General features: G+C 53.0%; 1 protein-coding gene across 2 annotated transcripts in view; it reads right to left on the bottom strand.

Annotated features, from left to right (window-relative positions):
• The window catches only part of ABTB2 (ankyrin repeat and BTB domain containing 2), a 172,504-nt gene that overhangs the window by 23,892 nt on the left and 132,641 nt on the right, over positions 1-15,971 (bottom strand). For both annotated transcript variants that reach the window (XM_064492459.1, XM_011000573.3), the window contains exon 3: positions 13,804-14,017. In XM_064492459.1, the coding sequence (XP_064348529.1) occupies positions 13,804-14,017 (214 nt within the window). The remainder of the gene's footprint in view (positions 1-13,803; positions 14,018-15,971) is intronic.

Here is a 15,971-nt window from a genome sequence, read left to right as displayed (position 1 = left end):
GTAGCTGGAGGCCATGTCACCTGAGCCCCTGGCATGAGAAGGCCTGTGCCTCTGTCCCCAACTGGCAGGCCAACTCTGGGGCCAGTAGGTATGTCCCCACTATGTCCACCCATGAGGACTCAGTACAAGTACTCAGGCAGGCAGATCTGGAAGTGCCCACTGGCTGGACAGGGCCTCGAGACCCGGCCTGAGCTCAGCCCCGGAAAAGCTGGGCTCCCACTGTTGGCTGGGAGCACAGAGGGCTCTGGGGTGTGGGCCTGGCTCCCGGGGTGGGGAGGGTTTGGGGGAGGTCCAGGATGCCTTAGGGTCACTCCCTAAGATTCCCCCATCACCCTGTAAGCCCATCCCACCCCGCCTGTGAGCACCCTTAGTCTAGGAAGGCAGTCTCACAGGGACCAGCCGGAGAGCTGCAGGTGGTGGTCAAGGGAGGGGGTGGGCCTGAATGTCTCCTACCTTCAGCCCTAAATTCTTCCACTGACTTTGCCCCACCTTCAGGGGGACCACTGCTGAGCACTGAGGTTGAACGGGGTGACCTTCCCTTGAATCCATCCTTTTCACAGATCCTGCTGGGAAGCACACTCCCCGCCGTGCTGTCTGGCTGGGTCTGGCAAGGCAGGAACCTGCAAAGATGCCAAGCTTTCCCCAGTAAAGTGACAGCTCCTCAAGCAGGGACTGCTCTGGGAAGGTCAAGGTCGGCTCTGTGGTGCCAGCTCTGAGGCCCTCCCTCCCCACAAGTCTCCCACGATTTCTGGAGGGCCACGGTGGCCTAACACCAAGCCAGAACGTCCATGGAGAATGAAACCAACATTGTCCCACCGAAGTCAGATTCCACTCCCAGCACAAAGGAAGTGATTCTAGTCCCGTTCACATCTTGGACTAATTATTTTTTCTAGAATTGCTTGGTAAACCAGAATGGTTTGGCCCAGCTTGGAGTCAGAGCTAGGCAGCCATCTCCTGACCCCTAGGCCTATCTCCTCCAGCAGCCTCGCTGCCTCAGACCCTTGCAGCTGACCCCTGGCAGAATCTCCATGTGGGGTCAGGGGACTTGTGCTAGAGGTGGGGCTTAGGGCTTCCTGGGGGGGAATACACTTTGCTTATTAGAACCCATCTGGTACAGATTAGAGGCATGAGAAAAACCTCCATTTGCTCAGATATGCACATGGATATAAATTTAGATTACAACCAGCCAGGATTAGCCGTGAGCGATTTCCCTGCCTCTTTCCAGTGGTTGCCCTTTAGGGAGCCTAATTGTGAGCAGTGGGATGGAAGGTTGATTGGGTGACAAACAGGGCATCCCGGCCTGGCTCCCACGGCATCCCAGGAATATTAGGGAACACTAACAACTAACATGTACAGAGTATCTGCTAAGCACCCGGCACTGTTTTAAGCCCTTTACATCAATTGACTCACTTAATCCTCCTATCTCCTTTATGAAACAGGTACTATGATGATCCTCATTTTACACGTGGGGAAACTGAGGGCTGGAGGGTTGCAGTAACTTGCCCCAGGTCACGTGCCTAGTATGTGGCAGAGCTGCGATGTGGTCCCAGGCAGGGTACTCCCAACATCCAAGCTCCCAAATAGTACACTCCACCGCTGCTCTGTAAGTTGGCCCTGGCCTTCCATTTTCTGGACCCTGCCCCACCTCCTTCATCTTAGGGGTGATGAGTATTAGGCATAGGAACCCTGCAATGTGTCACCCAAGCTGGACCATTTTTGAAAGGGAACAGGAGTGCTGTTACCAGCAACTCTAGGGCAGCAGGTGCAAACCAGAAGAGTCTCAGGCAAATGCAAACACCTGGCCGCCCAAGCATTTGGCACTTGGGTAAAGCACCTCCACCTGGTTCAAGCGTCCCTGCCAGGCCGTGGGAGGCCCTCTCGGCCCGCTGGCCCTGAGCCTGGTCTCTGTTCTGCCCTCAGCTCTGCATCCTCACAGCACTTACCCCATTTGCAATCATTCTGCTTGTGAGGGTTTTCTCTTTGGCTCTCTCCTCAGACTATAACTTCTCTGAAGGCAGAGACTGTTTTCTCAGTGACGCTGCTCCCCCATCAGCACAGAAGCGCACATTAGAAACTCAACCTTTGAGTTTAGAAATACCCCGCACATTTCTTAGTCCTGGATGCAAACCCCTCTGGCTGCTAACACGTTTTTAGGGGTCTGCTCTTAATCCAGAACTCTGTGCAGGGCTCCAGAGTTCTCAGTCTGGCAAGTGAGCACATGAAATGGGGAAGGGTTTTGTCCTCCATCCTTGGAGGCTTGAGCAGGTCTGGGTATTAACAAATGGTTCTTTTCAGAAAAAAAGAAAATATTTCCTCGGTAGAAAGATAACCGTTTCACAGGAGAACTTGCTACCCGGGAGCAGTCTCCTGGGGAGTTGGCTGATTGGGGCAGTTTCTGGGAGGGCAGCGAGGACGGTGGGCGGGGCCTCCTCAGGGAGGGAAAAAGCAGGCGTGGCTCTGCAGATGTCAGTGTGGCCTTGAGCCTCGTTGGAGGGGACACAGCCATCTGTCTTTGGTAACTGGGCCTGACTCCAGGGTGGCATCTTATGTGGGCGGGATGATACAGATTTCAGTGGCGACTGCATGCGGGCCGCCACCCTCCACGCTCCCTCCCACAGCAGGGAGGGCTCGAGTGCTGCCAGGCCCGGGGGATCTGGCCCATCTCTCAGGCCAGGGCTCCCCTGTGTGGTGGCCTGGCCGGCAGGCAGCTGGTCTAATAGGACAGGGTCTTGCTGCTTCCCACACACCTGGAAAGGAGCTGCATGAAAGCAGGTCGCTCTCCACTTGGTTGCGGCGCGGCTCCCTTGGCCTGCTGGCCACACCTTCCCTACGGGGCTCACAGCTGCCATGAAGGTGCAACAGACTCAGAGTCACCGGGGCTCGGCATCTGTGACAAGAGACCACAGCTCTTTCACCGTGTGGGAGCCAGACAGGCAAGGGCTTCCAACACGTTCAAACACATGCCCCTCCTTCTGAATACAACACTTTCAAAAGCACGGTGAGGGCACTTGCCACCATCCACCAGCCTCTGCCAAGAAGGCAAGCTTGGGAGGACCCTAGGGCTTAGCTGTCCTGCTCCATTTATTATTCCACAGACACCAGCTGGGCAGCAGGGCGGGGATGGGTCTTGTATTTAGACTCTCTGAACAGGTATACCTGTTTAGATTCAGGTGAGTATAATCACACAGCACCGGCCTTCCCCATCCCCCACAGTCTAAGGCAACATGGTGACCCTTGCACTTTTGGACACAGTTTCCAGAAACTTCCAGGAGAAGGTAGAGGCATGGGACTCCTGTGTAAGGGGGAGATTCCTGACTGGCTAGTGGCTTTGAGCTGAGCTGTAGAAGGCAATGCACTCCAACCCAGCCAGGGAAAGAAGCTCCCAGCACCTGCTTTCTGCACCCACAGCCAAACTGCAGCCTCAGGGAAGACTGGTACTTGCTTCTGAGCTGCAAAGCCACATTGCTATGATGTGCTGAAGGCCTATTACATGCCAAGGAAGCATGAGGCCGTTCTGCAAACGTTACCCTCTAATACAGCCACCCTGCAAGGGAGGTATAACTATGAGTTTGCATTTTACAAATGTGGAAACTGAGGCTTGGAGAGATTTGGACACATGTCCAAGGTCACATAGCTAGCCAATGGTGATCTGCCTAGCTCTAAACAGAAAAGATTCTGGGGTCCTTCCTGACACCAAATTGCCACACACAGGATGCTGTGAGCCGCTGGCCGGAGGAGAACTGGAAGGCAGGCACGAGGGGGAAAGGCTTGCCGCAGCGCCCAGCCCAGACTCCAGCTTCTGCATCCACCGCCTCATTAGCCCTGAAGGCAGCAGGCAAGGGGATGCCGGGCTGGGCCCCAAGGTGCCAGGGGTTATACTCCACCCCCGAAGAGCTTTCTTCCCCCAGATCTCAAATATTAAAGCAGCAAAGGAGGCGGCTGTCAGAGGCAGCCAGTCTTGTGGGAGGAGGGAAATCTGGAGAGCTGGTTGGCAGGCAAGTAGGAGCATGCCAGAAAGCAGCCCAGCTTGACTCCAGACATCGCCTGAGCTCCTAGCCTGCCCACGTCCTCAGTGTCTGGAAGGTCCACAGCTCAGACTCAGAAGCCATCTTCTTTTTTAAAATTTTTTTGGGGGGAGGGGATTAGGTTTCTTTGTTTGTTTATAAATTTTTATTTATTTATTAATGGAGGTACTGGGGATTGAACCCAGGACCTCTTGCACGCTAAGCACATGCTCTACCGCTGAACTATACCTGCCCAGCCGCGCTGCCCCCTCCACCTCCCCCTTCTTCAAGAAAGTAAACTTCATTCCCTTTTGAGTTGGGACTTCCCAGCACCAAGGCGCTCTCTGGGATCCTGGCAATACCCCAGACAAAGGGGATTGTGGCTGCCGTGTTACAAAAACCCTCCTAACACTCCTAACGAAGGAGGCCCCTGGGCCTGGCAGTTCCCAGTCTTCTCCTCTGTGGGGACAGGTGGGCACAACAACAGGACAGGAAGTCATACACAACAGGCCGCCCCTGGGGCACTTGTCAACAGCTGGGGCAGGATCCTGTTCTGTCTCCATGCCCTGTTAACTGGCACTGCCACTTCCTTTGTCTGCCCCCCAGTCCCTGGCTCACTCCTTCTCGGATGCTGGACATATGCCCACCTTCGGCTGGCCACCCAGAGCCAGCGAACTCAATCTGCTGGGGAAGAGGCCCCAAGGAGTTGAGAGCGAGCTGCTCAAGTCACACGGGGCAGAAGGTGCTGACTGGGAGACCGGCTCCCAGGTTCTTGCCCTTTCTCCTGGGAGGCAGGAATGAGGTATCACGCCGGACATTGAATTCACTGCATTCTTACCATTGGACCTCCCTGCCTGAACTCAGATCTGCCTCCTTCTAGCTGTGAACCTGGCTGCCCCTCTCACCCTCCCAAGACCCCAGTGTGCCCACCTGTAAATGGGAGTGGAATCGGTTTCCTCTGAGAGCTTGTGAGGGTCTGTTAGAGAGTGGGGTGTTTCAAGGGCTTGATAAACTGTAGAGGTTTGTCCAGATGCTTCCAGCCCATGTAAAAATAAATCAGATCATATCCCTCCCATGCTTTACACTGGACAATGGCAGCTCATTACATGGAGGCGTGGCGGTCAAACTAGCAAGCGAGCGGCCCAGGACATGAGTACTCCGCTTTGGAGTGTGTGACTCGCTGCTTGGTCTTTGAACCAGTGAGTGGGTGAAATCCAGTTTTTAGAGTTCTTGGAGATCCTCGGGTGGTAGGATGAGATAAATCCAAAGTTTGTACAACATCTCTGTTTGACATGGTTCTCACTGAATTAGTCCTTTGTGACATCTGGTCGACCTCATCTTCTGTCAGTTGCTTGGGCCCCTGGCTATTGTCAGGGGTGGGTGAAGAAGGAATTACAGTCAGGGACTGAAAGAGGTACATTTGAGAGGGAAAGAAAACACTCATTTTGAGTAGATGTGATTTTTAAATTCAGCAGTGTTTTTGGTTATTTATGCACTGAACACAGGTTAGTTATTCTAGTCCTTTCACAGGTTTATGAAAACAGTAATTTTGCTAATAACAGCTACCATGTGTGAAGACCTTACTCTGGGCTAAGTCATTTCAGTGTATTACCTCATTTGATCCCCTCAAAAAATCTTTGGAAGTAGATCAAGCCATTCTCCATGAAAAGCTGGGGAAACTGAGTCCTGAGACATTAACTTGCCCATAGTCCCACAGCCAGAAAATGGCAGAGCAGAGACCCTGCAGATGGTCTGACTACACAAGTCTAGCCTTTAGGGTCTGCAGCTTATTTCATTAACTGGACAAAATATTTAACTGCCTACTCTGTGCCAGGAAATGTTCTATGTGTTGGGGTCACAGTGGGAACAGGGCCAGCCCATGATGCTTACCTTCTAGAGGGGTGAGGAGGGCAGAAAAGGAAGCAAACACATCCACAGACAAGGGAACTTCACACAGAGGAGGTGCTCGGAAGAAAAAGCAGGTGAGATGCTGGAGAGTGACTGGGGGTGGGAGGTGTGGCTCCCTGTGTGCACTGTGGACCACAGGCAAGTCACTTACAAGTCACTTCAGAGGTCACTGGGTGCACCAGCCTGGGGAATACATGGAAACTAGTACTTAATTCACCCAATAGCTATTTTTGTTTCTTTTAGTTCCATTTTGGGTAAACAGATGGAAATTTAATGCACAAAAGTGGGGAGTGGAAAGAGAAAAGAGCTTAACATTGCAAATCTTCTTGAAATGGTATTTAAGGGAACCACAAGTCAGTAGCATCAAGCCACCACTGCCATCATCTCTATTATTTGATAAGAAAGCACTTTCGCAAGCTGAGCAAAAGATTAACGAGCCCACTTCTTCAGACTAAGCACACAGCCTACCCAAGGGCGCTCATCTGAGGGGGAACGTTCCCCTCCTGCCTCTGGACTGGAACAAAGAGGGGCCTCTCCTCGCTATGCACTTCACCTGTGTCGGGGGCACTGCCCCAGAACTTGGGGGGCCCCCAGGCAGTAGGCACTGCTTGGATCTTGTCTCTACACAGGAGGAAACTAGGGCTGGGGAGGTAAGGAGCCTTGCTCAGACCACACAGCTGGAGAGGAGGGGCTGGTTTTGCCCCTCTGCACAGGCACCTCTGAGGACACAGGTCTCCACAGGAAAACCCCTCAAGCCCCACCTCGAAGCATTAGCTACTTAAACAACAATCAGCAATGACTTTAAACAAAAACAAAAACAAAGACTTAATTCTGTGTTTTGAAAATGTAGATCCGTATCTTTACCTTTCCTATAAGCTGTACCAAAACATCTACTTATATTCCTTCAAATAAAGTAATTTGGTAACCCACTCTCCAAAAAAATGTAGATCCATTTCCGACATGAAGCATGCACTTGGAAGCAACAAAATCCTTCTGTGACTTTTGCTGCCCACATCACCCTACCTGTCCCAATGTCGGGTAGCTGTCCTTTAAGACCCAGTTAAAATCCCAGGCTGTTCTGATGCCACCCCTCAGCGACTCCAGGCTTCTCAAAGATCCTCTGGGATATGATGATGAAGAGGAAGAAGAATATGGGAAGGGGGAGGGGGAGGAGGACAGTGGTGATGACAGTGATGATGACTGACACACACCATGGACCAGGCACTCACGCTTTACGTATATTCACTCAATCCCCGCAACACCACTATGAGGCTGGCACTATTAGGCCCGGGCTAAAAAGAAACTGAGGCCAGAGGCTAAATGACCAGGGCCACCTAGCTCACACCGGGCGGAGCCGGGATGGAATCCAGGCCAGGAGCAGGGCCTGGGGGCCAACGTAATGGTACCATCCCACCAAGCTTCCTCTCACACCATCTGGTGGTTTGTGCTCAGTTTTCCCCCTTTCTGTCGTCTTGTTGCCTCTCTCATTAGGCAGGAGACTCAGTCTCATAAGCCACTCTTCACAATTCTCTTATTCTCTTTATAATTCTCCCCTTCCCGCTGATGGACAGAGAAGTACAGCGAGAAATATGAGTTAATAAGCAAAGCATGTAAGATGGTATCTGTCACTTAATATGTGCTCTGTAACGCCAGCTAGAATTAGCAGGAGTGTTTGTAAGTAGGGTAATATTGGAAGCTGTCTCATTAATTATTATTATTGGTAGTGACAGTGGTTATGGTAGTGACATCAGTAGTAATAGTAATTGTATTAGTAGTCATATTACTAACCCAGATGCCACTTGAGAGCCATGTTTTAAGAAACATCATCCTATGTCAAGGGAAGGAGACTAGTCTCAGTGTCAGACACGTCATCTAAGCACGTTTCTGACCATTACAGTGACGAGGAGTGGGTGGCGGTCACCACTTACAAGTACTTTTATGTGCCAGGCACTGAGCTGAGTGCTTCGCTGGACGCTCTCATTTAACCTGAGTAACCATCTTATCATCTTCACCATTTTGCTGATGAGGAAACTGAGGCCTAGAAATTTGGGCTGCCCAGTCACGCTGCTAGAAGGTAGCAGAGATGATCCCTGCAGGATGACCCGAGGCCGTGGTACGGACTTCAGGTGGAGTGGGGTGGGGTTGGGGGGACCGTAAGGTTAGCACCTTTGCTAACTCCAGGTTTTCTGAGTTCTGTTCACACACTTGCAGAAGCCCTCGTGGCCAGCGTGACACGGATCAGGGCAGCCAAGGGCTGAGCTGGACACACAGCACCTTCCGCCAGGATCTCACCTGGACAAGAGCTTTGAGCTCGGAGCAGACCCGAGCCTGAGTGAAAACGGCTCCACAGGAACTGGGGATTAAGACTAGTGTCAAACCAGCACTCACTCCGGGCCCTTTGTCCCTCCCGAACCTGCCTCAGGGTGCAGGACCAACGCACCAGACAGCATGGAGGGGATCTTACTAGGCGCACCTCTCTTCACGGCATCAAGGGAGCAGTGTGGGCAGGGCTTCCTGGAGCTCCCTCACTCTCAGAGTGGCCCAGGCCCTGCGAGGGGATGGGTCGGGAGAGGGCCAATAAAAACCAGCCAGTCACAGAGACCACCAAGCTGGACAGCCAGGGCAGGACAGTCTAGGCCACAAACTCAGCCCTCCCCTTGTTCTGGCCCACGAGGTCCCAGCTCCCTCCGGCATCCCTGCAGACTGTGTCTCAGCGTTCTCACACTGCTCCTTTCTCTCCCCACAGGTCCCACATTTCATCCTGCCACCTGGTCTCAGCCAGATGCTAACCATCATGGCAGCGAACACTGAGCATTGACTGTGTCCCAGTACCATTCTAAAAGCACTATGTTAACGCATTGAGCACTCATACCCCTACGGGTGGCCAGGAAGTCTAAATGTTAGTTGTCCGCAGAACCTGGGCTCTGGACAGACTGAGTGACAGATTGAAGGTTTTAAAATCAGAGAGTGATAAGTTAGATCTCAAACGTGCATCTTGGAATAGCAGGCTCCCCCTCAGACTGGGCTCTGCTGGCTAAGCACAAGACAGCAGATGTTTCTAGGCTCCATCCCAGATCAGACACCCCTCCTGGCCTAACGTTCTGCACACCAGCAGGCCCCAGGTCCACGGAGTGTGTGGCCCTCCACGAAGGTGCACCGTGCGGGGCTGAGGAAAGGGAAGCAAGAAGCCAGGGCTTGAAGCTTAAGCAAATGGACTGGTTTGTGGACAAGGGGCCCCCCTTCGTTCCCAACATTCCCAGATATTCCTCAAGGGTCTGGCTTCTCTGCTGCTGCTGGGCTTGGGAACACTGCCTGGTGAGCCTGAGCCCCGCCTCGCCCGAGGTTCTGAAGCAGAAAATCGGATCACGCCCTGTCCACCTCGGCTCCTTTGCATCTCCAGCTGTATCTGCCTCCCTCCACGTGCTCTGCTTCATGATGCTGTCTTCCAGCAGCTTGCTGGCAAGCTGGCGGACCTCCCTCTGCTCTTGCATGTCTGCACAGCCTTTCTTCCCACCTCCCCCAACTCCTCATTCCCAGGACGACGACGTCCTCTGCCCAGGATGCTCTTCCAGCTACCCATCCCTCTGCCTCCAGGCACGACTAGCAAGCCAGATGCCTGACCGTTCTCCTCCAGACTTTTTGCAGGAAGGAGGCTCCCCCCATCTCCCTGGGTAACGCTGGTCTCTCACAGCAAGTCCTTTCACTTTCTAAGTTGGGTCCCGGGTGATGACATGCCCCGCAGGGCAGCAGCTGTGACTAATCCTGTGTCTCAGACCCTGCCTTGTGCTTCACTGGTGCCAGTGATGCAAGCTGCCAGCAAGAAAGGGATCTGGGGAGGATGCAGGGCGGTTCCAGCTGCGAGGCTCTCCCAGGGTGGCAAGGAGGCATCCTGGGAGAGGAGAGGCAGGTGGGGCTGGAATGGCCCCGGACGGGGTGGCCCCAAGGGCCAGGATCCACCCAGACTGTCTTAGAGCTTTAGGACTGGGTCTTAGCTGCCAGGTGGAAAAGCTGTAGGCTGGCACGATGAAGGGCGACGGCTTCCAGGTCAGGGAGACCTGAGTCGAATCCCTGCCCAGAAACTCAGCAGCTAGATGTGCTCCCGCTCCCCCCGCCCCCGGCCTCGTGCCATCATCTGTAAAATGTAGGCGATGCTAGCACCCACCTTGTTGATTCGTCGTGGGGCACAAAAGAAACAGAAGGAGGTAGAACTGCCCTTTAAAAGGAAGAGCTGGCTCCTTTTACAAGTATCTTACTTTGTCCTCCCTGAGGGGGTCACTCAGCCCCATTTCACAGATGAGGAGCCCGAGGGGCCAGTATGAGATGCTGATCTGAGACCAGGTCTCTGCTCTGAAGCCTGTGCTCTTTTCTCTGGGGCGGCCCGGCTCTCTGTGGCAGCAGATGGAGGAACGTCAGAGGGCCTTCTTGTACCTTGCACAGTGCCCCCATGCCACCTGGAGCTCCTGTCTACAACCCCCTCCTTCCTCCCAAACCCAGAGCAGGAGGCTCTGGGGAGAAAGGTCCTTGTGGAGAGATGCTGAGGGCCTGGTAACCAGTGCAAAGGCAGCACGTGACTTAGCAGGGACCCCGGGATGAGCTTCACACAGAGGGAGCAACGCATGGCCTGCCTGCCCTTTGTCAGCACGTTTGTGATCACACACAGCCTCCAACCAGAAGGAAGAAAGGTACTTTCTTCAAAGCAGAAATCTATGAGCGCAGACTGGGTGGCCCTGCCATCAGTGGTGCCATGGGCCAAACCCAAGCCACCAAACTGAGTTCCTCCACCCATGTGTGCGAGGCCATGGAAAGAGGTTCTTTAGTCCCAACGGACCCAGAAATCCCCAAACCATCAAACCCCCAAGCAGAAGGCCTCCGGGCCATACACCCACCATCACACCTGAAACCAGAGGCTCTGTCCAATTCTGGCTGGGGGACCTGACTCCCATGCTCCTGACATGGGACAGAGGGAGCAACTTCAAGGGAATGAAGTAGTGGAGGAGAGGGAAAGCGACAGACAGACATCCTCAGACTCACAAAAGCAAACCTGTGTCACTCTGGAGCCCTAGCCAACTTCAGCTCCTCTGTGCCCAGGAGAGAAGGTCTTCCCCAGAGCTCTGGAGGGTATCAGAGAGGCAGTGACTGCGCGGACACGCAGCCCAGCCTGCAGTGAAAGGCCAGGGGGCTCTCCAGGGCCCCCAGGGTGAGTGAGTCCAAGCTCAGCAGGACCCACTTAGCCGCCAGGAACTCGGCCACCAGCGGGCTGTCTGCTGGCCTGGTTATATTAGGTGTCCTCCTTTCAGTAGTCGAATCTGAAATTTGGGGATTCTGTTTTCCTAGTGGTGGTTCCAATTTCCCATGTGTCTAATACTCATTTAAAATGATTCATGGAAAGATGCCTTTGCAACCAATTTCTTGGTGCCGCCAAGTGGTGCCAAGACAGTGTGGTTTTTAAATAACGAGGTATCTAAACACATCCCGTGTGTTATGTTACCATTCAAGCTCAGCTATCAGGATCACATATAGACAAGCAGCTCGGGGCTTACAGAAACCCTGATGCTGTTTCAGAGCATCAGGGGCTGGGAATCCTCCCGGGGGAAAAGCCAGAGGGTAGCCACAAAGACATCCAAGGGATTCCGGGCACAGCACTCGCAGGAGAGCACCTCCCTGCTCAGCGCCACCGCCAGCAGCCACCGTCGCAGCCGGAGGGCCACGCCAGCCCAGGGCAGCGGGTCCAGGGAAGGCTCCTCGTCCTCCTCTCCCAGCCACCTTTGCCTGGGTGACCCGGCCTTAGACCCAGTCTAGCACCTTTGGGGACCTCACCAAACAACAAGCAAGCTTCCCCTCCCCTCCCCCCTCCCTCCAGATGTTTACCTTGCCCCTTCTCCCCCTCAGCTGGTTCTGGTAACCACAAAAGTTTCTCCCCAGAGCAGAAACAGCTGGGGCGCAGGGCCTGTGCTCTGGCTCCCCCTCCCTGCTGGGTGCTTCCTTCAGGAAACCTGAGGCCTGCACCTGCTGCCCTGTTGCTCTGTGTCAGGCCCAGGGTGACCTGCCTCTGCCCTCATTCACTGTCCAGCTCCCAGAGAAATAAGACAACAGTGATCTAATAATGACACCACTAGCAGCAGTGCTAGTGTTTACTGGGATCTACTACATGTGTGCACTGGGCCACCACTGCTTCATTGCCCTCATAACGACAGATGGGATGGTATAATGGTTATGAGCAGAGCCAGTGCGGCCTTGGTAAGCTACTGACTCTCTGTGCCTCCACTTATCCATCTGTAAAATGGAGCTGCACCTATTTCCTGTAAGTGGGCACCCACATGTAAAGTGCTCAGCACAGTGCCTGGCACATGGCAAATGATCAATAAACTCTTGCCGATCATCACTGAATCAGCACGTCACACAGCTGCTTTGTTACTGCCCTGTGTTAACAGCCAAGGAAGTTGAGGCCCAGGGAGGTCTGAAACCTTGCAGAGGTCTCAAGGTTCATGAATTCCAGAGCTGCTGTTTGTGCCCAGGCCACCTGACTCCTGAGCCACTACATCCCCCGCTCCCAGTGTTTGTCATGTGTCCACAGGATTGCCAGGGTTTTCCTCATGGCTGTTTTTAATGAGCTAGTATGGGAATCTACCTTTGTACCTTTGTCTTTCGTGACTGTGGAGGCCCTGAAGAGGGGGGCCTGGCTGTGGAGCGGGTATGAGGACCACAAAATTGCTGAGACTCAGTGCATACCAAAGACACTGGGCAGCCGGGGATGGGGCAGGGATAGCGGTGGCACTCTCTGGATCAAGGTCTCAGATCACCTTCCTCCACCATGGGGCACAGACCCCCTGGGCTCTGCCCCTCTCCTAGGCCCCGCCCCTCTCCTAGGCCCTGCTATGAGGTGTAATGTTCGTTGACAGAGCTTCCTAAACTAAAGGCAAGTCTTTCCCACCCCCTGGACCTTTAATTACACCACTCTTGATTGAGCCCATGGACTGCCCCTGCCTTGGGTGGCCATACGGTAGCCTCCAGTTGAGGCTCACATCAGCATACATATTGGACAAAATGTAAAAAAGCATCTTTCCTGGACAGAAAACTTTTAAAAGGTGACGACCCTCTGAGTAGACCATTTAGAATGGGTATCCTGTCCTCAAGCTGACATGACCTCATGTATGTCCCCTACTCATGCCCCTCACTGGGTCCCCTTGTGCAGTGTACAACCTGCACATCTGTTCTTAGCAGCCCTTTGCCCAGCTGGGAAAGGGCTGAGACCCTGTGGAGAGCAGTACACTAGGGGCCAGCAGGCCTGAGATCCTGGAGCTATTCATCCACTAACCTGCTAGAGATCAAATAATCTGCCAGAGCCATGATGTTCTCATCTGTAAAATGAGTGGACAGGGCAAAATATGCCTGAGATCCCTAACAAAAATGCTAACAGTGACACTGCTGTCATCAAAAGAGGTGACAGCTACCACTGATGGAGGGCCAGTTACCACCCACTGTCCTTAGTGCTTTTTCTGAGGGCACTAGCTCACTCAAGTCTTACAACCACCTTTCTAAGTCTTACAACCATTCATTCTAAAATGAATACCTCATTTTATAAAAGAGGCAACTGAACCTCAGAGAGCCCAGGTAGTGAGTGCTAGAGCTGGCAGCCCCGAGACAGAGGCCAAAGCCCACCTTCTGAGCCTCAGTGACCTCACACCATTCAGCCCAGGGTGAAAAAATCCCGCTGCACTCCAAGACCAGGCCTTCATACATCTGATCCCAGTCCACGCCCAGGTCAGGCCGCCTCCTCCCAGGCACACAGGCCAGGGCGAGGGCTCTTTTTCCACCTTGTCAGTCACTCAGTCAGTTGACACACACTAGGTAGCATGGCCCACCAGGTGACCAGCCCAAGGCAGATCCCTACCGTTCATTGTTCAGGGCCATCCTGGGGGGGTCCAGGTTGGGGTTCTCCATGGATTCCATCTGGGGACACCGCAGGAAGTAGTAGAGCGTGTGGAGGGCGTCAGGGGACCAGGTGATGGGCTGGGGCGGCTGGCGGGCCTGGCGGGCGGGGCTGGAGCCAGGACACAGTGGGTGGCGCCCCTGCATGTGGTGCATGGCTCGGGAGACCAGGTCACCTGGCAGGAAGGGCAGAAAGGAGGGAGAGAAAAAGAGAAAACAAAGTCTGAGTTTCAGGCCCACATTAGGATACTTGCCAGCTAAAGAGAAGCAGCTCCCTGAGCAAAGTGGTAATTACTGTTTACCCAGAGGCAACAGGCAGAGGTGGAAGCTGTCACCTAGACACACAATAGCAGTTCAGATTCCCTTTCACTTCAAGTCTGGCCTTTACAACTGAATGAAACACTTGGCAGGGCCCGCTTCTCCAGAACTTGTGTTAATGCGGTTTCTTTTTCAACATCCCCACTCTCTCCACCACCCCGGGCCTTCCCCCAGCTCCCAGACCATGGGAGTCTCCAGGCCTCTTCTCCCAGCCTCCGCCAGCAGCACCAGGCTGCACGGTGATTCTCCCCCGTGCTTTCTGGGGCAAAGCCCATGTTCTTCTGCAGAAAAGGTAACTTCCTCTGCATGGCCTCAAGTAAGAACCGCCCCCTCCACCACCCGCTATGCTTACTGGGTGCCGACTGTTCTGTTTTCTAGAAGTAGGATTTCATTTGATCTTTACAATGCTGAGCCCAGGTATTATCCCCATTTTACAGATGAAGAAATTGAGGCTTATTCGGTACACAAACGTTTACTGTCTCCATGCATTTCCCTGGTCACAGGTATGCCGTGGTGCCCAGAGGTTTAGTAAATGGTGGAGTCTAGATTTGAATCCAGACTGATGTGATTCCAACGTCCATGAAGTGAACTGTGATCTAGGCCATGGGGTCCTCAGGTCCCCATATCCTGTGCTGTTTCTGCCCAAGTCAGGTCTTTTCAATAGCCCACCAGCCCGGGACAGGAAACATCCCATCATTGTGCAAGGCCACAATGCTGAGAAAGGATGGGTGAAACGGCCCCAGGCACCTGCGGGCCCCTCGTTCTAGGAAAAGTGGCGCCTTCCGTTCTTCTCAGGCCTGAGAAGTCAGGGGGGCGTCCATGGTGGGTCAGCTCCCTTTCTCTGTGGCGATTCCTAACAGATAGCCCCTTTCAGAGAAAGCCTCTGGACAAGGCTGACCCTAAGGTGGGAGAAATGAGCAGGCTTTAATATGACAAGTGACCTGTCATTCAGCATTCACTTATTCCGTCAACCTGCCTTACACAGCATCTGAGTCTCATACTCTGTGCCACTGCGTCCCCAGCCCTGCACGGCTTCTACTGTGCAGCAGGAACTCAGCAAATACGTGGAGAATGAAAAGGTAGCCTTATGAGACACAAATGAACTTATTTACAAAACAGGAACAGACTCACAGACATAGAAAATAAACATGGTTACCAGAGGGGAAACAGAACGGGAAGGGATTAATTGGGAGCTTGAGATATGCAGATACCAACCACTATATATAAAATTGATATACAACAAGTTTCTTCTGCATAGCCCAGGGAACTATATTCAATATCTCATAGTGAACTATAATGAAAAAGAACATGAAAACAAATATATATGCATGTATATGTATGACTGAAACAGGCTGTGTACCAGAAATTGACACATCACAAACTGACTATATTTCAATAAAAAAAAAAGGAGCCTTATGCTTTCATTCTAATTTTTTTTTTGGTGTGGGAGATAATTAAGTTTATTTGTTTAATTAGTTCTTTCTCTAATGGAGGTACTGGGGATTGAACCCAGGACCTCATGCATGCTAAGCATATGCTCTACCACTTGAGCTATACCCTCCCCCTTGCATTCATTTCATTTTAAAATACAACTTCCAGTGGGGCTGACTTGAGCTTACTGGCTGCCAAGTTCTGCCATCACAGCCACAGTGATGACATCTAGCTTTCAAGCAGGGACGGCGACAGCCCTGGAACTGGAGATCTCCACTGGGAAAGAGCCCTCCATGCCCCCACTCCTGGGTCTCACTCCTGTCTACACAGCGGCCTCTGCTCATCTCGCAGTTGTAGCTCAGCTGCCTGGGGGCCTTCTGA

Source organism: Camelus dromedarius, chromosome 12, assembly GCF_036321535.1.
Source record: "Camelus dromedarius isolate mCamDro1 chromosome 12, mCamDro1.pat, whole genome shotgun sequence".
NCBI lineage: Eukaryota > Metazoa > Chordata > Mammalia > Artiodactyla > Camelidae > Camelus > Camelus dromedarius.
The sequence above is the reverse complement of the archived record's forward strand: the minus strand, read 5'-3'. Positions and strand labels throughout refer to the sequence as shown.